The 22,388-nt window shown below is 56.8% G+C and overlaps 3 protein-coding genes across 3 annotated transcripts; 2 read left to right on the top strand and 1 right to left on the bottom strand.

Moving 5' to 3' along the window:
* Positions 1-588: 588 nt before the first annotated feature.
* NCLIV_049490 (conserved hypothetical protein) lies at positions 589-2,193 on the top strand (the record flags this gene model as incomplete). The annotated part of the gene is made up of 1 exon (XM_003884501.1): positions 589-2,193. One exon carries the CDS (start codon positions 589-591, stop codon positions 2,191-2,193), a length of 1,605 nt encoding a protein of 534 aa, XP_003884550.1.
* A 2,290-nt stretch (positions 2,194-4,483) lies between these two features.
* On the bottom strand, positions 4,484-7,180 carry NCLIV_049480 (conserved hypothetical protein; the record flags this gene model as incomplete). The annotated part of the gene is made up of 5 exons (XM_003884500.1): positions 4,484-4,550; positions 4,983-5,032; positions 5,360-5,491; positions 6,283-6,306; positions 6,905-7,180. The coding sequence occupies 5 exons, from the start codon at positions 7,178-7,180 to the stop codon at positions 4,484-4,486; spliced, it is 549 nt and encodes a 182-aa protein (XP_003884549.1).
* A 5,013-nt stretch (positions 7,181-12,193) lies between these two features.
* NCLIV_049470 (conserved hypothetical protein) lies at positions 12,194-19,357 on the top strand (the record flags this gene model as incomplete). Its single annotated transcript, XM_003884499.1, has 1 exon — positions 12,194-19,357. The coding sequence occupies one exon, from the start codon at positions 12,194-12,196 to the stop codon at positions 19,355-19,357; it is 7,164 nt and encodes a 2,387-aa protein (XP_003884548.1).
* Positions 19,358-22,388: the final 3,031 nt, after the last annotated feature.

The following is a 22,388-nucleotide window of genomic DNA, read 5'->3' as shown; positions in this document are numbered from 1 at the left end:
ATTTCCGCGTTCTGCCCCTCCACTGCGCATACCCTTCAGGCTCCGCTCCCGTTTTTGATTAGGCCGGAAGGTTCTCTTCACGCAGCGCTCTGGGAGCAGACCGCGCATCCAAATTACAACCACCTTCCCTCGCTTTTCTCTTCTCGGCTCTCGTCTCTGCCGGAAAAAAACGCCCTTTATGCTTGTCTAATGGTTTTCCTCTTTGCTCTCTCACTTCTTTTTGAACGCCGGCGAGACTGTGTCTCCCAGACACACAACCCCTGGTCTTCGCGCCCGCCTCCTGCGCTTTTTGTGCGCCCACGCGCCGAAGCGCCTTCCCTCGATACTGCCAAGCTCCGCTCGTTGCCCCTTTTTCTCTCTGCGCCGCTCTCACCTTCGCTTCATCCGCTGCCAATCTCCGCTTCCTCTACGGCTGGCAGCGTCTGCCTCGGCCCGCCCCCTCAGGGGGTTCGAAGCACGACACCCCACACAAAAGGGCCTTCAGGCTCGTCAAAGTGTCTCTTCAGCAGGCGACGGCGCGGCGGCGCTTCCGCATCCACGTCGTAGTCCCCGTGCCGCCTCTCAGTGTGTCCAACAGGCCAGGAGGCCATGTGGGGTTCCACAGTCGGCGCGGACCCGCAGGCACCACGGGCCGCATGCCCAGCGGCGGTCGCCTTCCCCTCGATCCACGCAGCAGGGCACGCCTCTGACAAGCCTGCCTGTCGCGAGACACCTGTCTCCACGAGCGCTCGCGACGCGTCTCGGAGTGGGATGAATTCTTCTCGTTCGGCCTTTAATTCGCCTTCTTTCCTCTCTCGAGCCGTCCACCTCGCGTACCAAGAAGTGATTCCTCGCCGCCCTGCCGGTGGCGACAGGCGCGCCTCTCTGGTTGTCGTTTTGCACGGCATGTTTCGCAACAGAGACGACATGCTCGATCTCTGCGCGCGTCTCCACGCCGAGCGCGTCCTCGCCGTCGACCTGCGCAACCACGGCGCGTCGCCTTTCACCTCTTCCATGTTTCTCGAAGACATGGCCGCCGACGTCATCGCCCTCATTCAGCGCGAAACCGCCAAGATGGAAGCAGACTCTATTATGCCGCAAAGAGGAAAACGAGGAGTGGGAGAAGAAAGAGAGGGCGAAGAAGGACTCGAGGGCGATGTGTGCCGCCGTTCCGACCGAGAAGAGGTCTCTTCCTCAGACGCAAGGTGCTGCTGCCTGGTAGGGCACAGCCTCGGCGGCCAGGTGGCGATGGCGGCGGCGCTACGGGCTCCAAGGGGACTGATTCAGAGCATCGTTGCTCTCGACATCTGTCCTGTGAATTATTACGACTGGCCCTTGCCGCGCTCAGGCTCTTTCGACGTACGCGAACTGGTCGAACTCGCGGCCGCGCTTCCCACAGAAGTGCCCGGGGGCAAGAGCGGAGTGATTCGAAAACTTGAAACGGAGATGCCGCTGCTGGCCGGCGGCATCGACTCTCTCCTCGTTCTCCTGGAAAAAGCAGAAGGAGAGGGCCAGGCTGAGGGAAAAGGACAGGAAAAAGAAGAGACAACTGGTAGCGACGACGCAGCGACCGAAGGGCCCAAGGGGAGCGCGCCAGGAGAGGAGGCAGACGGCCTGCGACCTCTGAGGCAAGCAGACAGCCGCGGAGATAAAGCGGAGATGAAAGAGGGGAAGAAGGAGAGACGCGGGAAAGGAGAAGACGGGGAGAAAGAAGAGGATGAAGCGGATCGGTGCGGAGGTCATGCAAGGGAGTCAGGAAAAGGGACGCGAGACCTGGGCCAAGCGCCGCCCGCGACAACGTTAAGATGGAAAATGAACATCCAGGTGATTCGAGACAGCTTCCGCAACGAGACGCTAAAGTGGGATTTGCCTCCCGCTCTTCCCGCCTCTTCTGCCACGACTCCTTCTCTTCCTCCTTCCGCTCCTCCTGAAGTGTCTTCGGCGACTTCCCGTGCAGCGCATGCAGCGGTGGCGAGCTTCCATGAACCGCCTGCGCCGTTTCTCGGTCCCGTTCTGGTCCTTCGCGGGCTCGCATCTCCGTGGGTGAACCCTGAGAGACACTGGGAGGCAGTGAAAAGGTACTTCCCAGCTGCGCGGGGCCTCGCCCTCGAGGCCGCAGGGCACGCAGTCCACATCGACCAGCCTGCGGGAACCGCGGCAGCGATCAACGAGCTTCTGGAGGAAGTAATGGAGACGCCTCCGCGGGTTAGTTGAGAAGCGGAGCGTTGAGAGCGAGGCGAGAGTGCCACGCACAAGGAAGAGAAGCTGCTGAAGGACAGGCCACGTTGCTCGATTACTGCCCACACGACAGGCACGGCCGCGTCCCGGTGCGACTGCGCGGATCCTACTCGCATCTTTTTCTTTCTCACGCTGAACCGTCATGGTGCCTCCTCGGCGCGAAATCTCAGAAGCCTACACAGAGAGCCGCTGCAGGCTCCGACTTGTCTCCGCAGCGACAAAGGACGTCGGAGAGAGCGCGGCGCCTTGCCTCCCCCCGTACACATCGCGCGGCCTTTCTACTGGCCTATCTGCGCCGATAGGACTGGCCTATCTGCGCCGATAGGACTGACGTGGGAGATTCCATTTGCCTTCTTTGCAAACACGGAGAGGTGACAGCCTTCAGCTCTACGGCCCAGAAGACGTGCGTGCACAAGATTGGACACGCGTGTATCTAGTCCGTGGTATTTAAACGCATGCTATAGGCATAACCATATACAGTTGTATTTGTATTTACACATTTTTGTGCGTAGCGGCGTTAAAAGTATCGCCTTCCGGATATACAGACCTCTCCTAGTGACGCTGACGGGGCAGTCTGCGCGAGCAGGGAGGCCGTCTTGCGTATCTTTGTGTGTTTGTGTGACTTTATGTGAAATTTTCGCTCAGGTGCGTTTCGTGCTTCAGTGCATTCATGAAAGGAGAAAAGGCACACAAAAGATACATGGTAAAAGGGACCTGAAAAGGGGTTTCATGAGAAGAGAAAAACGGCGAAACGTGACTTGTGCGACTCAGCAGAATCCCTGGCGGGCGCTCCAGCCCGACACTATCACCGGTTCCGAATGACACACATGCCGAGTCTCTCCCCTCTCCCCTCTGTTTTCCTTCCCTTCTCGCTCTGGCCTCTGTCTTTTTCCTTCTTTTTCCTCTTTGTTTTCTCTCTCTTTGCTCTTCCGAAATGCTACTGGACCCCGCGTGTGATCTCGCATCTTATATGTCCGGCTCTGGGTTTTTTCTTTTTTCTCTCTGCGCTTGTTTCTCGCAAAGGCCAGGCTGTAAAGCTTCTTCTCGTCCGCATCGTAGCTACAACCCGTCGCCTCTCTCTCCCCGTGCGCGTTTGCTGGGCTTTTCTGCTCTCTAACTTTGTCTCCGAAAGTGAGTTGATCCGGAAAACTCCATAAACCAAGAAACGTCGAAACGCCTGCTATAGGCACCTCACATCGCTTGAAGGCAGAAGAAAGAGAAGCGCGCGATCAGAGACGAGCAGGCGCCTTTCTCTTCTGCCCTTTCCGTCTCTCTCTCCTGGTCTTTCCGTCTCTCTTTTCTGGTCTTCCCGCCCCTTTGCGTTTGCGCCGGTAAACGCGGCAGGCGACCAAACGCGCAGGGCGGCAATTCGGAAACGCCGTCCGCCCGAGCACGCCTGCCCTCCCAGATTTCCACAACGTCTCCAATAGGGTGCATGTACACATCTCTCCATCTTGTATCAACCAAAGAAGAGAAAGTTCGACGAAAAAATGAACGCAAAAGTCTACCGCGACTTCTAGCCGCCTCTCAACGACACTACTACCCTACACATTCATAAAAATATACATACACTTACATATGCATACACACAGAGATAGCCAGATGGACGTGTATATATAATGCACATGTACGTATCTATATAGATGTATAAAATTGTACGTGTGGATAGTCGCATCCAGAGACAAAAGGTTACCTCCTCAAAATACGAACACGTATATATCTAGAAGTATAGGTGTCTGTACAGACACCGTCTTGACAGCTCTTTCAGCTTTTTAGCTGCAACGTCTGAGGCAAACCTGTACCTCGTCACACGCCGTGGAAAAAACCTCTAAAACGGCGACAGCGGGAGGCACAAGGTACTCAACAGGTGAGGGGCAAGAAAAAATACGAAATGAGGGCTGCTTTAACGCGAATATTTCTTTGACGGCGAAGACGTCTCCTCGCTCTACATCGTGGTACGCGACAATGCTCATTTCTCGCTACAGTGAACGCACACACACGGGAGGAAAGTCGAGCCCTCAACCGCGCGCGCGAACGGAAAAAAAAAGAGGATCAGGCGGAAGACAAAACAATGCTAAGAGCGCGCGAGACTTGAACGAAAAGGCAAAGAGACACAACAGATGGCGACAGAAAGCAGAGAGACGGAAAAGGAGAGAAAGAGAGAGCGCGTACCCCTCTGCGACCTGTTCGCTGAAGCACTTCAAACGGAATTCTGGTCTGTTGTTTCTTCTGTTTTTTCTTCTTTCTCTCCTCTTTTGCTTCTCGCCTACCCGCCTCCGTTCTGTGCCCGCAATCTAGCTGCTTCTTCGCGCCGCCGTCGGACCTCCGCCAACCTGAAAAAATCAAAAAGACCGAGGCGGTTAAATTCCCGTGGAAAGAGAGACAGAATAACGCGGCTCTTATTTATCCATCTATCGATATCATACATATATATTTTATATATATACTACTGTATAAAGATATATTTATTAAGTAGACGGCAGTAGCTTTCGACAGAGCTAGCTCTCTCCGAAGATTTCACTGTGTATATACTTTTTGTGTACTATGCACAAAGATACACACATATACAAGTACATACACGTATAGATATACATCTATATGTATCACTGTATATATATGATGGTCTGTGCATGTATGTGTGCATGTAGAGAGATGGAGATGAGTCGCATGGATTTCGGTTCGTTTTTTTGGAAGAGTAACAAGTGTTTTCGTTTTTTAACTTTGAACTTAATAATTTATCAGTTTGAGAGTCTGTAAGTTCTTACCGAGCGAGATCTGCCTTGGCTTCTGCCGTCTTGCCTTCCGCATGCAGTTTCTGAGCGCAAACGCCCAACGAAGATTTGCTCGCCTCCGATAATATATATATATATATGTATACATATATATGTGTATGTATGTACAAGGCCACGTAGAGAGATATGCATGTTCTTGTTGCACTTGGACGCATGGGGATGATTTTGCGTATATGAGAAGCTGGTGGCTAGTTATGATTCCATTAGATTTACATGTAAATACAGGATTATAACGGGTATAGGCATGCATCGAGATGCACAGGAAAGCAGATCCTTTCGCATATACGCATCTGTCGTTCTTTGTGTAGCTTGCGTTCTGCTTCTGAGTCCCCGTTCCCTACAAAATTTACCTGGTAGATGCGCTGTCGCCTTTGCCTCTCTAATTCTTCTCTCTCGCGTCTGCTTAGCTCCACGACGCCTGTCTTCTCCACAGCCTTCCGGTCGCGATTGGGATTTGCCATCGACAAGCGCATGTTGCCCAGCTGAGGGAGAGGAGAATCCGAGGAAGAAGAAAGGAGTCGCAAAAAGGAGCAAGACGAGACAGAAGAGCGCGAGAGAGGAGAGGACGACCGCGAAGACGGTGGGAAGGCAAACCACCCCACAAGAGGGAATGGAAAAGAGCCATCGAAAGGGAGGAAGAAAGGTTGCACACCAGTTTGATTTATCACTGGCCCGTCAGGAAAGGACACCTTGAACGGAAAAGCTGCCTCTATACATATAGCGCATATATATATATATATATATATATATATATATGCATATGTATATAGCGTATATATATATATATATATATATATAGCGTACATATAGCGTATATATACATATATAGCGTACATATATATATATATATATACGTACAGGCGTGCAGAGTTGTGGCGCACACTTCCAGATTGTCTACATCAGTTCAGCATCATCTCGAAACACACCCGGAATGCAAGAGAGCGAACTAATATGCTTCATATATGGAATGAATACATGTCTATATATGAACACATGTATAAATATATGAAGAAGTTGAGTGTGGAAAGATGTATATCTCACCCAAGTGTCCTGTTAGGTTCCACGATGGAAGTGAAGAAGATCTGCACCTACAGCGCGGAAAGGGACTCAAAATGACATCCATACATAAGGTATTATATATGTGTACATCCATATGAGTTCCTTCATAAATATTATTGGAACAGACGTATATGAAGCCTCTTTGTTGAGGTAGGAAGGGTTGTTTACTGCATGTTCCCGTCGGTTGCTGACGGGAAGGCGAAGCGAATCTTACATTTATCGACAAGTCCTCTTCCTCCTGCAAACACAATGCACACAAGACAGAGGGGTGAGAAAGTCACCTTATGTGTGCATGCAGATCCATATATATTTGTATATATGTATGAATATGTATTTACGGACACCCCCTGGAGTATCACAAAAAAAATCGTGGCTATGCACGTAAACGTCCTTCATCTATTCGAATATACACACGCAATAGAGAAGCCATGTTGTCATACGAGAGCGTGATTGTGTGTGTTCAGACGGACTGTTTCGGGCAAGATAAAAGAAGGTGAGGAGCCACGAATGATGTAAGAACGCATAGCATGCGCCAACCAACATTTGCACGCAATTCCTGAAGTGTCGCTATCGTTTCAGACTCGTCCCCCATTTGACAGATATAAGTATACGCATGTATGCAGCGGTATATACACAAAGGTGCATAGCAATAGCCGGCGGATTTTGTGCATCATCGCAAGGAGATAGACACGTCTGTTACTGCGTCACAACCAGGTGGATATGTACACGACCTATGGCCGGAGCAGAGGACCGCCCCCGTCCCCGCGTGGTTGGCATTTACCACTTTCGTCTGTGTGGCTTTTCCTGTATTTCTGTCGCCGGTGTGGTGTACTTACGTCTTCGCTGTCGTCCTCGCCCAGTTCTTTTTTCTTTTGTTGCCTGAGGAAATCGAGGGGTCTCTTGAACTTGGTGGCCGCCGTCTCTTCTTCTTCTTCCTCTTCTTCTTCCTCCTCCTCTTCTTCGCTCGACTCTTCTTCGCCCCGCTCTCTGCGTTCGAGAGCCGCGTTTCGCTCCATGACTTCTTCGAAAGTGGCGACGCGCCGCGATCCTCGGCCGCCGCGCGGTTTCCCTCGCCCTCGCGAACCGCCTCGTCCGCGGCCCCGTCCACTCATGTTGCCGGGGAGGAAAAGCAAAGAAGCGGATTCGCAAAAGAAAGCAGCGGCGGGCGTATGAACAGCGTGCAAGGTGTGTCGAATGGACGACGAAATGGACGGGTCAGACGCGAGTGGAATCGGGAAAAGTTCGGCGGGCAGAACGGAGGAAAGATCGGGGAAAAGAAGAAGAACCAGCGTCTGAAGAAACGAAAAGTAAAAAGGGGAGACGAGTGAAAAGGTGGACACTGCCGCAAGGGAAACTCGTTGGCGGTTAGGATCGGAGGAAAGGGAGACGGTCAGTCGGGACTCGCGGGGGTGACGGCGCGAATTTGTTTGCATCTGAGGGAAAAAACGCGAAACGCTGTCAAAAAGCGACGCATGCAAAGAAAAGAACGATTCCCCAGGGGCGGCCTCGTACGAAAAGCACCGATCTGCAACTGCAGCGGACACACGGAACAGCGACGGCCGCGGCGATCTCTGCGTGTGTAGGACCAGTTTTTCTTCAGATTGCGCCACTCTTTCGTGGGAGGAGACTCGAGGTTTTTGCGTGGGAGACAAACGCGGGAGGACGCGCGCGCAAAAGGACCGGGAGGAACGAAAAATGCACAGCCCTTGCCGGTGTGCAGCTCGCGCGTGCAGAAAGGAAGGCAACCCTTGCGCGGAGGACACACATTCTAAAATCACGGAAGTGCAGAAATTATGGAGCCTCACGTGCCGGTTTCGCGCGCGGTTCTCTCTACCACGACTGGCCGCCTGCCCTGCGCTGTTCTGGCAGAAACAGAAACCGTTTGATACGAACCAAAGCAAGTGGGAAACTCAGAACCCTGGGAAACCAGTTCCCCCCCGGGAATCTCGATAGGTAAGCTGTAAGCCGTCCACAGGCTTTGGATGGGCTTACTTTTAACACCACACAATACGCGAGAAGAAACCGCTCAGGCACGATATGAAGCGGTGTTACGAACCAGGTTGACCGATACGGAGTTATTTGGGTGTGAAAGGTCCATCAATCGAAGAGCCGCGCGAAGACGAGAAAGTGTGGCCCGCATTTCGCATTCGTCCTCAACGCTTCGCCTCCTCGCTCTGCGGCGCTTTTGCTTCTTCTCTCTGTCGGCTCCTGCCTGGCCGCTCCGCTCTGCGTGCTGCCGCGAGTGAACGTTTGACAGAAACATCAGGAAGACGGCGGGTCTTCCACGCCTCTCGTGGCAATTTGCAAGGCAGAAAGGCCCCGCGAGTGGCCACGCAGACGCGCAAGTTGGAGCTGGCTGTTCCAGCTGAAGCTGTTCCGTGTTTCACGTGGACATGCAGACCGTTTGGGCTGGCACGAAACCGCCTTGCGAGCGCGTGACGACTTCCGTGCCGTGGGACACTGCAGAGGTCCGTGTGTGAGATGCAGGAACTACGAAACACCATACGGAATGGGCTGACGCGCGCGACCCACAACTATACGATGCGCTTGAAGAAGTCTGTTTAGACCGCCTGTTTGTACGAAAAGGCTGATCGAGCTCCTGGTTCTGTCCCCCCGCCTTACGCGCCCGGAAAACGCGCAAATCACTCAAACAGTCGATTACGCGCGTCCAGTGTATAGACAGCTGGAGAACTTGTTCCTTTTCCCGAGAAAACGACAGACCCTGAAAGGACCTGTCGGGAGCTTTCCGCGTCCTAAGGCAACAGAAAACGCAATCTCACTCCCACGCAGACACAAAGCACACCAGACAGCACAACTTGGGAGGTTCGGGATGCGATGTTGTGAACAGGGGTTCTCTCTCGAACTCGAAAGCTCGTCACGGTGGACACAGCACCCGACGGATGGCGTACTGAAGGTGTTTGGTTTGTGGACTGTGCGTTTTGTCCAAGGGGGGACAACTACGCGACTCCTGTGTCTGCGATAAGGAGCTGCCAGAAAATTCGTGGGCCGCTTTCGGTTCGCTTGTTCTGCACTCCAGTTCGGGGGGAAATCGGTTGCTTCAAGAAGGGAAGACATTACCGGTTGACACCCTTCTAATTTCCAACTCTATGACTCCACGGCCACCCCCGGTGTGGATCTCTCCTCGCCGGTCGAATGACGCGACAAGGAAACAATGAACCCCCAGAAGGTGGGTTAGAGAAAGGATTCGCGAACGGATTGAAGATGAAGTGAAAACAGGAAAACGAAAACAGTTTATCAAAGCTGGTGTGTGACGCTTGGAGGCACCACAGCCTCTTGTGCCGTATATCTGCAATACACTGTGTCCAATAACTAACAATCAACCGGTATCGACTGCTATTAACCTATTCATATATTTGTATCTATCGGCGTCTGAAGAAGCGTATGTAGCGATTGACGTATGCCACGCCTGTGTGTCTCCCAGACAGCACATCGGACCGACGTCTGTTTGCTAACCTCTAAAATATATATATATATATTATACCTTAGCCGGTGGAACCGTGTTTTGGTATCATTGCACGTCGCATGTGTAAGCCGGCAGGGGTCGTGACCGTACCGAAGTTGTAAAGGGAGCGATGCAACGGGGGAAACCGTAGCGGATGACTCCGAGGAAGGGTGAGGCACGCATTCCAGCAACACCCTACGAGTGTTGTCCAAGAGGCACTTAAAAGGAATCTCATCTTTCCAGGCCAAGGGAAACTCAAGAAAGACATGGAAAATCTCCAACTGCCCCCTGTCTCTCCTTCCCTCAGAGTCTCTCTGCACAGCGTTGTGTCGCCTGTCTCCCCCGCGTTGCGCGCCTCCTCCGCTGTATACTGGCAAGAGTTTTCCAGAGTGGCCGCCGATGATGTCAGCCTTGCCTGTCTCATTCTTTCCACCGGGCTCAGCGAAAAAAACAAACACGCGTCCCCCTGGCCGTCCCCTTTGCCTCCCTTCTTTCTTCTTCATCTGACGTGCCGTAGCTTTTTTCCCCGGAGCAGCAGCAGCGTGGTCTACGGTTCACACCACCGAGTCTCTCCGTGGCAGACACATGGCAAAAACCGCCGTTCTGCCGTGTTTTGCGTGTTTGTCGTAGAGGCGAAGCCTAACCACCACAAGACCATCCAAGCCACTTTTCGTGTCTCTTCTCCATTTCTACATCTCATTAGGGGGGGAGCAAAGCCGGGGAAAATGCTCCCACCACGCCGCGGGGGGCCCGCGCCGCTCACCTTCCGGTGAAAATGCGGTCAAAAGAGCGCGTAGGCTCGCCCGCCGGATTCTCGACGCCACACGTCCAAAGCCGCAACTTTTTCCCGTTTGTTGAGTGATCTCACACGCGAAAGAATTTGTGTGGAAGAAGGAACCGCCGAATAACGGTGAGCAAAAAGCGGAGGGAAATTAAGACCGCGGCGGGGTGCTCGGAGAGTGACCTGCGTGCGGCGTTCGATGGCTGTTTTTCCGGTGTATGCACACCTGCCACTCGCCTCTTTCAAAAGGGGGGAAACACCGAGGCAAGCGAGGCGGGGAAAGGGCCACATTAAAAATCTTTTCCCAGCTCTCCCCTTGCCCACTCACTGTCCGTCTTCCCCTTTCTCTAACAGCGTTGGGCAGGCGGGGGACCTGACATATTGCCAAACGGATCATTTCTCCTGGACTGTTTGTTTGCTTTGTTGACATGGTGCACGGAAGAGGAAGCGGCGAGAACGGCGGAACCAAAAAGAAGCCGTTGTGCAACGAGCAGCCTCAGGAAGAAGTACGCATTCCAGTCTGGACTCGCGTCATGTCATGTTTGTCACTTCGACATCGCAGCTGTTCTCGCTTCGACGGTCACGGCCTGAAGCTTGCTGCTGAATAATGCTTCATGTGCCGTTGCCGCTGGACGAACACAGACTTTTTGACGTGGCCATACAGATATCTACTTGTACATCTCTATCTCCATTATATATATATATGTACTTGAATGGAAACTGACCTTTGATGAATGAGATTTGTGCATCTGGTTGTGTGTCATTGGTGAGAGTGAATGTACCCTTGACAGTCGATGGTTCCCTGGCCCGTGCCCAGGAGGAATTTCCGGGTATGGCCGACAGCACGTGAAGTTTTGAGGTGCAGGCATGCCGCAGGCGGTCTGAGACTCGCGACAGAAAGATCAAACGGGCACTGGCAAATCTGGTGTCTGGTGCCGCTTGCGGGGATTTTCACCACAGTGCTTGGAAGCGACGGAGGCGAAAAAGTTCTCTGTGCACCCGTGTTCTATGCTCAGCAAGCGTAAGGGAATGAGAAAGCAGGTTGTATCTGTAGGTGTGGGAAGAGCAGGTGTCTCGCGAAATGCATCTCCCAGTGTCCTGGTGTTTACACTGCGTTGAGCCTTCCTCTCTGAGGCCACCACTCCGTTTCCCGGCTTTCCTGCTTCGCGTTTTCCCCTGCGCTTTCGTCCACTTTCTGAACGTGTGCATCTGTTCTGCTGCGTCTGTTTCTGCGGCCACGGCGGCCGAGAGGGCGTCTCCCCCTGTTATGAACAAACATATTCCGCCGTCTTCCCCGCCGCAGTAACAGCGGCCACTGGGACGAGATAACAGAGAGGAGTGGGAGACGACTGATTATCTGCGACCTCGTGCGGACTCCCGGTGAACAGTCCCCGCCTTCACTCCTCGTCTGGCGAGGAGAGATGTGTAGGATGGGCACTTGCTGCACTTCTCATCTTTTTACGGCTGCTGTGTCTCGTCATCTGACTGCCTCGCAGTTTCTCAGACTCTTTTCTCTCATTCCGTCCTTGATCTCTCCCTCGAGAGCTGTCGCGCTGCCAAGTGAGGAACATGACTCGAGACGACCGACCCCGGCCGGGCCCCGAGGCCCGATGCGGCGGCCTCTCCCGTCGCCTCGTTTCTCCTGACAACTGGAGAAATCAGCTACCGCCGCGCAGGCGAGACGGAGAAGAGATGAACGCATACGCCAGGGATGCGCTAGAGAGATATGGACCGGCAGTTTCTTCGCCGCCGCCGTGCACCTCTGCTCTCTCTCCGGCCCTTTCTCCTCGTTTTCCTCCCCTGTCTCCCCTTTCTCCGGTCCGGTCCCCCTCTCCACCGCTTGCCTCTCCACCGCATGTCTCTCCATCGCATGCATCTTCTATGCCTTCATATGCGGCTGATCGGTCTTCGTGGCCCGTCGCTGTGCCTCCGCCCGCCGTCGCTTCGTCTTCTTCTGTCTCCTCTTCGCTATCTCCGCCCCGGTCCGGGTCTTCGCTTCCTCCGCTGTCTTCGCAGCGCCCCAGTGTGTTTTCCTTCGCCTCCTTCATGGACGGTCTCCTCGCGAATTTGGATTCCACGGGCAACTCCAGCTCACGCGAGTGCGACGAGAGGGAAACAGTCACCTCTTGCGTCACGCGTCTCTCGCGGCCGAGTCGCTGGCGCGCGTCCGTGACAGGCACAGACACCGCGCTCCAACCCAGCCTCGCTTCCATATCTTCGACTGCATGCGCAACAGCGCCCGGCGCACGGAGAGAAAGAAACGCTTCTCTTTCACCGCCGAGATCTGCTCTAGCTCCTCACTCCGCTCGCCTTGCTTCGCGTCCCTCCCAGTCCACCAACCCGTCGTCTCGACACCGGCGCAGTGTATCTCCGACTGTGCCTCCGGAAGATCTGCGGATCGAGAGCGGCTCTGCGTCTCCGCTGGAGTCTCCGTTTCGTGCTCTGTCCCGGCCTCGGCTGGAAGCGCCGTTTGATTTCTTTCGGGGATCTCGCGCTTCTCGCCGGGCGTCTCCTCCACACAGGGCGTTCTCCCCGCGAGCTTCGCTGTCGCCCCACGGACTGTCTTCGCCGCGGGCGTCTCGCGCGTCTTCTCTCGCTTCGCCTTCCGGATACGCGTCTGCACGTCTCCTTTCCTTCTCGGCGCCGCACTCTCCCCCACGGCTCCGACGCCTTCGCTCGTCTTCTTCGGCACCTGCGTCTCTGGGCTGGCCTCAGAGATCCGACCCCGGCACTGTGAGAAGCGCCGCATTCATCTCAGCTTGCCGGGTGTTCTCGGAAGAGCAGCTGCGGGGGTCGAGCGCCCCGTTGTTGCCTGCGGAGACAAGACGGAGCACGCGTTCTCTCCATTCCAGCTTTGGGAGGCGCCTCTCGCCCTACTCGCCGCGTCCTGTCCCCTCTGCGTCTGCGCCGAGTGTCTCCTTGCCCGCGGAAAGAGGGGTCAACTCGTTCCACGTCGCCCCACGCAGCGCACCGCGGGAAGAACGGAGACGCATCCACATCGAAGACACGGACTTTGACGAGGACGCGAGCATGGAGTCTCTCTCGGATTCCCAGTACGCGCTGCGCCTCTTCATTCCCGTCGACTATCCTCGGCTCGTGAATCTCGCTCGCCTCTTCCGCGGCGCGTTTCGCGGGGCCCGCACCCCGTCCACCGCGTGCTCCTCGCGCTCGGCACAGGCGTCTCCTGGAGACAGCCACGGAGACAGGCCTGAATCGCGGAGAGGCCGCGGAGACAGCGGGGGGTATGCGTGGGGAGTGGCCCGCGGCCCTCTCGGAGACGAGCAGAACTACGCGCTGACCTTCGCAGACCCCACAGGGGCGAGTGCGAGAGGAGACAGCGACGATGACGTTGGGGACGATGGAGACAGCAGCGAGAGCGAGAGGAGAAGGGTAAGAGGAGGCGGGGAAGAGACGCTCGACACAGACGTCTCGTTCTCTGGACGCTGGGGCCGCGAGGAATGTCTTTTCGAGCGAGGAAGAGAGGCCAGGACGCCGTCGTTCGCCGCTTCGCCGGCGCCTTCGAGCCCGGGAGCCCACGACACGGTCTCTGCTGTCTCTGCTGCGATTGCGCGCCTTTCGTGGAGGGGGGTTGGGAGAGGTCCGTGTGGAGAGTTCGAGGGAAACAGGCGGCAAAGACAGGCGGAAGACAGCGCCACGCAAGAGGTTCCTCGAGAGCCGGTCGCAGGGAGACAGGCAGAGCCGGAGGGGAGGTTTACCCCACGCACGCAGATGAGCGTCTCGGGCCCGGTCGGAGACAGCGGAGGCACCTGTCGCCTCTTGGGGAGGGGATCGGAGGAGGAGGGCGACGGAGAGGGCATTCGCGCAGGGCGAGAGGAAGGCAAGGACGCAGAGGGATTGAGGAGACAAGATCTGGAGAACAGCAGAGACAGGGGAGACTGCCACGCAGAGACAGCGACAGCCCTCGATGTTCCGTCTCCTCTCTCTGCGTTTTCTTCGCGCGACTCGCTGATGGATCCGCGTCTCAGCGGCGTTCCGCCCCGCCTGTTTCGACGAGAGAACGAGACCCGGGAAGGAGAGCGTGAGGCAGGGAGGGAAGGAAATCTGTCGAAGGGTGTTCTGTGTGGAGAAACGGTGTCGACGCTGGATTCCGGGGACGTGGACCCCGACCACAGGAGCGAGAGAAATGCCCTTGCGTCTCCACTTTCCCGGCCACATTCGTCTTGGGAAGAACGCAGGATGAGCACTGAGTTTGCGTCGTCACACCTAGAGAGCAGGGAACCCACGTCCTCCGAACCGGAGCCCCCGCCCCAAATAGATGGCCCTCCGAATGCGGCCCAGAACTGGACTCCGCCGTCTCGTCCGTGGTGGAGTGTCCCTCCGGCTGTCTCGGAGGAGTCTCATGATGCGCGGTACTTCTGGCTGCTTCCGCGTCCGTCTGTCGCGCTTCCTGTGTATCCGCTTTCTCCCGTTTCTTCACCGTCTTCGCACCACCCTCTCCCTGTGCCGTGTCCGGGTGCATCTCTCCCTCCAAATTCGAACGACGCTCCCGAGACGCGGCCGTCTTTCGCTTCCTCCGATTCGTTTTCTGTTCAAGCGCATGCGCAAATGCCCTCTCAGGCGCGTGCCTCCAGGTCGCCTTCCTCCTTCGCTGCCGCCTCGGCTCAGCCGGTCCTTCCTGCATTGCCGTCTTCTCTCCCGGCCTCGTCATCATCTTCTTCGTCTGCCCATGCCCCCGCTGCGGCTTCTCTGCCTCGAATTTACGCCGATGCACCCTCCGCTTATTCCCAAGCGGTTCCGCTCCCTTACTACTACGTCCCTTATTCTCCTCTGTACGTCTCCTCTGTCATTCCTGAACCGGTCCTGTCTCCTCTCCCGGACGAGAACACACATCTCGTTCCACCTGCTCATTCTCGTCTTTCTGCCGACCTGTCGCTCCCTTCTTTTTCTCACCCTTCTGCCTCTTTGTTCTCTTCTTCCTCTTCTTCACCTTCCTCTTCTTCTTGTCTCCGTCCCCTGCTCTTTCAGAGCACTTTACCTGTTCCGTCCTCTCCTCCCGTTTCCGGCGGTCTCTCGTTGGTTTCGTTCCCCTCTTCCGTGACTCTCTTTCACGCGGGCCGCGAGCGCGTTTTCTTGGATGAGCTCGAGTCGGCTTTCTCCCGCGACTCTTCGGGCGCGAATCCGTGTCTCCTCGCCCTGGAGCGGTCGGTCTCGGCCCCTGCGCAGCAGACGGGGTTGAATGACGGGGACCAGCCCCAGTCGCCGCGGAGCTGCCGTGGCGAACGCGAGCACGGAGCGCGAGAGGAGAGAGAGAGAGAACGCGAGGCACGTCGGCGATGGGTTCTCTCGACGCCGTCCTTCTTCACGCCTGTGCTCCATTCGCGTCATCTCGCTTCGGGCTGCTTCTCCGAAGAAGCCGAAACGGGCGGCAACGACGCGGCGTCGAGGCTGGCGCCGGGTCTCCCCGCGAGCGGACGTGAGAAGGAAGACGCAGGAGCAAGAGGCGCGCGAAGCGGAGACACAGGAGACGACCGCCACACGCCAGCAGACAGGGGTTGTCTACCTCACACAGGCGGGGCGCGCCTTCCGTCGCTCGGAACAGGCGAACCTTCGCTTCTGGCGAGCCGTGAACAAGTCGGAGCTCGAGGGGAAGACCAGTGTCACGAACGCGGAGGGATTAGGGGTTACCGCCCGTGTCGTGCCCTCACCTCCCCGTGGTCGTGCGCTTCTCCGTCGCCGACTCCTAGGCGACCGCCGACGCCCGCGTTTCCTTCTTCCCCCGCTTCGACGTCTGTACACCCGGACGGGAGGCGCGGCAGTCCGGTTGCGACTGCGTTCAGAGCTGAGAGAGTGAATGCCGACTCGCGTCTACGGCGAGAAGACAGGCGGGGGATGCCGAGCGCGAGATGTCCAGAAGGAAGAGGCGTCGCTATCAGAGGGAGCGAGGTGGGCGAGAAGGATGGAGAGGATGGACTGCGCACAGAAGCCGAACGGGGGGGAGAAACGGAACGGCGAGAAGACGATGTCGCGTCGGTGGTCCAAGGCGCCGATGAGACCCAGAACGGAACGGAAAGAACTTCTACAGGTGACTCTTTCGCCGCCAGCAAGGCATCGGCGAACACCGTCGCCATGTTTCCCTTTATTCTCCCTGTGTCTCCTCACTCTCTTCCACCTTGTGCCCGTCCGTTCCCTTCCTCAGTTGTCGCGCGCCCTTCTGCTTCGGTTCCTCCTTTCTCGCCCTCGTCTTCCTCGTCTGTGCCGTCACTGTCTTCCCTTTCTCCATTTCCTGCACGTCGTCCCAGTGACGAGGACGGGCTGAGAGGCGACCAGCCTTTGTTGCGGCCAGTCGAGACGCTCGCGGGCGCTGCAGCCTCAGGGGACCCTTCGGGCGCATCCGTGGAGCCCAGCAACGGCTGCGGCGAGGCGAGAGGCGAATGGCGGGAAGACGGCGGCGGAACCGGCGTCCGAAGAAGCTACGGCAGGAGCGGAGACAGGAGAGGCGAGGGACGCGTGTCAGGGATCGGCAACGAAGGCTGTGAGGGGTTGTGGAGCGGCGGAGAAGAGAGCGAAGACGCGTGTGACGAGTCGCATACGGGAAACGAAGACGGACGCGAAGCGGATCTCGAGGAGGAAAGCGCGGGAGACAACCATCGCAGCGGGAGTCGCGACGAGTTACGCGAGGGTGAACAAGGACACGAAGAGCAAGAGGAAGAAGAGAGGCCTCGCGACCGAGGAGAAGGCAGGGCGAGGCGAGTCGCTGAGGAAGACGGAAGGCTCAGCAGCCGCGAAGGCCGCGCGACTGGCCAAGTGGCAGCAGGCAGAGGCGCAAGGCCGCCGAGCGGGACGCGAGAGGACCGGCGAATTGCAGCCTTCGAGGCAGGGCCGAGCGGCGTTCTGATCTGCACCACGCGCGAACTCGACCGGCGAGTCAGCGACATCTTGAGAGCCGCGGGAGTCGGCCAGCCCGACAGATCAGAGGTCATCGGCCCGTGTCACGCGTCTTCTCGCGAGGCCTGCCGTGAGGCGAGTTGGCGTAGTCCCAGTGGTCTCCCTCTGCGCTTCACGAGGCAGGATCTCTCGCCGCTGTCGCTCCGTGAGGGCGAGCGCGACGAAGAGCAGCCTCGGGGCGTGGAGACTTTCTGCGTCGCCGGGCCGGACGGGGCGTCGCGTGGGAGCCTTTCGCCTCCGCGGCTGCTCTTTGTGGGGCCGAATTTGAATTTCGAAGACTCGGAGGACGCATGCGCCTCGATGTCGGACGGCCGCGGAGACACCGCGGCGCTCTGGCCGCCGCGCGCGCCGCCAGTGGACGCCGTCGCCCTCGGGCGCTTCCTGGCTTCGCGCGGAGACCGGGGACCCGCGGGACGCGAGTCCCCGCGGGCCCTAGGCGAGCGCCTGTTCCGGAGACAAGGTCGCTCCGCCTCGCCCTTTCCGCGGGACGACCTCCGTGGCGGGCCAGGCGCGCGGAGACTCGCGAGCGACAGCGAAGAGACGAGCCAGAGAGAGAGGGAGACGAGTTCAAGCGGCGACGCCTCGGCGACTTCCGCGTTCAGTTCGAGTGACGAAGAACACCTGGTCGTGTCGGTGGCTGCCAGCCCCCATCCGTTTCCTTCGCGGCGTGCGCGGAGGCTGCGACGGCGCAGGCTGTCCGAATCTTCGCTGGCGACTTCGCGGTCGGACGAGTCGCGGCCCTCGAGTACGCGAGACGTCGGGCCGTACGCGACTTCGCACGGCTGGGGAGCCCCAGCGGATCCGGAGGCGGGAGACGGCCGCGGAGACGTCGGTGCTTTGGTCGCCGTTCTGCGCAACGGGATTGGAGGCGCGTGGACGTCTCGTGCGTCGCACTTTGCTTCTCGTGAAGTGCGCGGAGCGAGTTTGGGAGACGAGGACGAAGACGGCTTGAACGGCTTCTCTTTCTTCGCTTCGGAGAGACTTCCGGCCGATCCGCCTGAGCGCGTGCCGCCTTCTGAGCTCCCGACGGAAGCGACGCCTGGAGACGCACGTAGGGCCTCCTCCAGGGCGCCAGACCCCACCATTCAACGGAGACGCTTGTCGCCGCGTCTGCTCGCTGCGCTCGCGCCCTCTTTCGCCGTCTTCCCGGAATGCGAAGCGCATGCACATCCCCTCTCGGCGCTGGAAAGGCAGCCGGAAAGGCAGCCGGAACGGCCGGAGGTTCCCCGGACGGGGCGGAGCAGATCGTACGCAGAAGTCGCTGCAGGCGTGCCGCCGGGCCCCGCGTCTGCCGTGTCGCAACTCGAGCGACTTTTCGGGAGACAAGGTTTGAGGAGAGGGCGAGCAGGAAGACAGCGGACACTTGTGCTGACTGGTCCAATGGCGTCCACGGCGCGGCAATTGCATCTGCAAAGTGAGGAAGGGCAAGGCGCCGAGCGCGAGACGGGGGCGCTCCACGCGACCTTCTCCTCGTCCTCGCGATCCGCGTGCCAAATGGTGGTCTGCCTCCGGCAGCTCGCGACTGCGCTCGCGCATTTGGATTCGGCTTATACACAAAGAGGCAGGTCGCAAAGAAGGGGCGCGGAAAGCGGAAAAGAGAGCGGAGAAGAGGCTGGGTTCGCCTTCTCTGGAGAGTCGGGGCGTCGCGTGTCCCGGCGATCCCGGACGGCCTCGTCGGATTCGGCGTTTAGTGTTTCGTCTGCTTCGCATTCCTCGTCGCGTTCAGCTGCCTCGAGCGTCTCGCGAGAGGAGGGGGGCGAGACCCCGAGAGGTGTCCGCGCAGGCCTTTGCGGCTTGGGACTGTCGGCTGAAGAGAGAGAGAGAGAAGAACGGGCGATTGAAGCGCTGAGGGCGTACACACGGAAGTTGCTGTTCCGGTGGCGATGCTTGCTGGCTCTGAAGCAGGCGCAGGCGCGCGAGAAGCTGGTCGTCGAGGAGCGCGAACGAGAGGAGAAGACGGGCGAGCCTTCGGCGGTTTTGCGGGACTTCGTGGCCGACGAGGGGTTCAGCCGACTCGACGTGGAAGACGCGAAGCGACGGTGGCAACGAAAGGAAAGTCGGTACGCGAGAGCGGAAGGGAAACTAGCGGAGAAGAGCCTCGAACTCCTCCATCTTTGGGGGTGGCCAGAAGCACAGTGAAGACGCTCTTTCCGCGGACCCCGGAATGCGAACGACGAAACAGGCGACCTCAAGAGCAGACAAGGGACAGGAGACGGGACTGACAGGAGGCGAATCGGTTTGCGAAGCATTGCTTTCCGCGAGGAAGACGGGCAGCGCAGGAGACGCATCCACAAGAGAGGAGACGAGAATGGCGGAGACCGTGTGTGAACGACAGAGACACCGTGTGAGAAAAACAGAGAATGCTGATCTCTCGCTGGCGACCGTGTAGGTACAGTGTGTAGGTTTCGCTGTTTCCTGCCGTGGGGGTGTCTATCTTCAGTGGCGGTGTGGGATTTTCCTGGAGTACCCTGCATTTGTTTTCCGGTAAGCGCTTATGAGTCACTGAGTAATTTCGAGCGACAGATTTGACGGGGGGAGAATTTAGGCCCCTGATGCATGCAGAGAAGCAGAAAGAAAAGGGAATAGAGACGGAAACGTGACGGAAAGAAACAGAGGGCCGAAAGAGCCGCAAAGCGAAAGAGAGAGCAAAAGAAAGAGGTTTGGTGACTGGTACGAAGCAAAGCGTCTTATGCATGAGAATGCAGCATGAAGAACTGTGAACGGACACCCGCGTTCCGGTGTATAGACATCTCATGTTGGGGTTGGTCGGCTCCTCGAGCGCCGCCCCGTGCTTTCCAGAACTTCAAGTGCAACGTGCTGTCTGCTTTTCCGTTTCTTAAGATGGACGGCACATCGCCGCAATGCCAACTCCGCCCGATTCGCCTCTTGTCAAAGATTTTTGTATAATCAGGGCTAAGCGTACACATAAACCCATATATTTATGTCGTATATCTATACCGAATTTGTTAGATTTTTCTCTGACCCACCCATACCACATACAAACATCCAGGTATACACACACCCATATATGTACGTATGTATGTATACATATATATATATATATATATATATATCTGATGGGATTCCTGCTTCGATTCAGAACTCGCAGGTGGAGGTCGGCTCCTCGCGTTTGCCTCTTTGGAGTGCGATTCTCGTTTTTTTCGTGCCAACGTGAAGAGGGAGATGTGAACTTGGCGACAGTCACGCGAACCCATGTCTTGTTCCAGCGACGCATCATCAAGAAACAACGTGAGCGCCTTTTCTGGAACTGGAAGGCAGAGCACGCGTTCACTCGTTTCCTTCTTTCTCCGACCTTGGCCAAGGAAAGGAAAATCACCGTTGAGGATGCTAAAGCGCCAGACAGTCGTCGACTAACGCTGAGTTGCAATCTCCGCACACGCCTTCCTTCTGCGAGGAGCGGTTGTGCTCTTCACTCTTCTCTTCCTTGTTCTTGTCTTTTGCTCACTTTTAGACACACTGACGGGATAGATCGTTGTTTCAGGTGTCCCTCTATGCGCATCAACGGTGAAACACGATAATTTTTTTCGACGTTAACTTCTCGCACCACCCACCAGGCTCTTTCGTTCTCGATATGGTGTAGGGTTCTCACGGATTCGTAGGGCGGATGTGGATGATTCGCGGTGCTGTCTTCCCTAAATTATATATGAAACAGTCGTGCGGAACGCCGGGGATGACAGGTTTTCTTTGGCGTGCCTCTCTGAGGTCCACGCACCACACTCTGGGTCGCACCGCGAGAGTCACAGAACGCGAGTCGAGCTTTTTGAGACCTTTGAAACCATCTATTACTAAGTGTAATACCTCCTTTCCACCGAGGCTCCAGGTTTAATTTTCAGGCTTCTGCTTAAAGACCAAAACTCGTCGGTTGCTTCAACAGGCCAGCGGTTGGGTGGAGAAACGGAACTGATCACGTTGCCTCCGGTGTGCATCTGTCGGGTTCGAAACCGAGCGACAACGCGGCGCAGGGGCCCAAGGCAGCTTCGCTCCTTGTGTGCCTGCGGATTCTCCAGAGCGCTCTTCCACACTTTAGCAAGGTGGTGCGCCGAAAAGCTTTTCGGGGGATCGAGGCTCTTCTTCGGTGAAAAGCTTGTGATACGAGATCATCCCCTGACGGCGAGAAGGGAAGTGTGCTGCAAAGAAAAGGGATGAGTAGCCGGAAAGATAGCGTCTAGCCTGTATATCGTCGACTTCTGTGTCTCACAACAGAAGCCATCTTCAGTGCCTCGTGTGCTCTCGATCTAAGAACATCAAGCACTTTGGGGCTGTTCAGTTGCAAAAGCGTCGACTACCCAAACAAAAAAGTGGACGGGTGCCTCTCATGCACATAGAAGAACGCGCTTCCGGAAAAGGAGGCGACCTAAAAAGCCGAAAACCTACTCAACAAGGAGTGTACATACAGAGCGTTTGGATTGCTCGAGGCTCACCAGCATCCAGCGGCATGGGCGCCGGGGAGCGTAGAAAAGTCGAACTAGCGCAAAGCTCCCGTCTCGGCTCAGCTCGGGGGCGTCTCCTGTTCTCTCTGCACGTCTTCCTGTTCTTTTTCCTTTCTGGGCTCGTTCCCTTTCCTTCCCGCCGTTTGACGAAGTCAAGTATTCACTGCGTGTGTGGCAAGCAGCAAAGAAAGGGAAAGAACGGGCGGAGACTGTGCGGCAGGAAGGTGAGAAGGTGAGGAGACATCGCGCAGGACGCAAGAAGGGAGAACCTGGAAAGACGGTCTTTGTTTTTCCCATCTCCTCGCAGAAAGCTTCCCCGTTCTTGCCGAAGAGGCGTCGCCTTCTCCTCTCCTCGCTTTTCCCTCTCGCCTTCTCTACGATCCTGCAAGTCCCCCGCACAGTGTCTGTCTGTCCTCGCTCTCGGCCGGCCAGGCTTTCCACCAGTTCTCCTCCCGCTCCATCTTTCCTTTTCCCGTCTCCCCTTTTCAAAACTCACCTCTTCTTCCCTCTCGTCTGCGTCACTGCGCGCCGCTCTCCCCTTCGTTTCTTCACCCTCTCCTCTCTTCTATCTCCTTTCTCTCTCATTTGTCGAAACTGTGCGTTTGCGCCTTCTTTTTGTCGCTTCTCCCTCGCTTGCTTGGCTCTTTCTCTCCCTTCCCTCTCTTCTGCGAGGCGCCACGTCTTTACTGAAGCACTTAGCTTCGCTCGGCTCTTTCTCG

Source organism: Neospora caninum, chromosome X (genome assembly GCF_000208865.1).
Source record: "Neospora caninum Liverpool complete genome, chromosome X".
NCBI classification, from domain to species: Eukaryota; Apicomplexa; class Conoidasida; order Eucoccidiorida; family Sarcocystidae; genus Neospora; species Neospora caninum.
The sequence above is the reverse complement of the archived record's forward strand: the minus strand, read 5'-3'. Positions and strand labels throughout refer to the sequence as shown.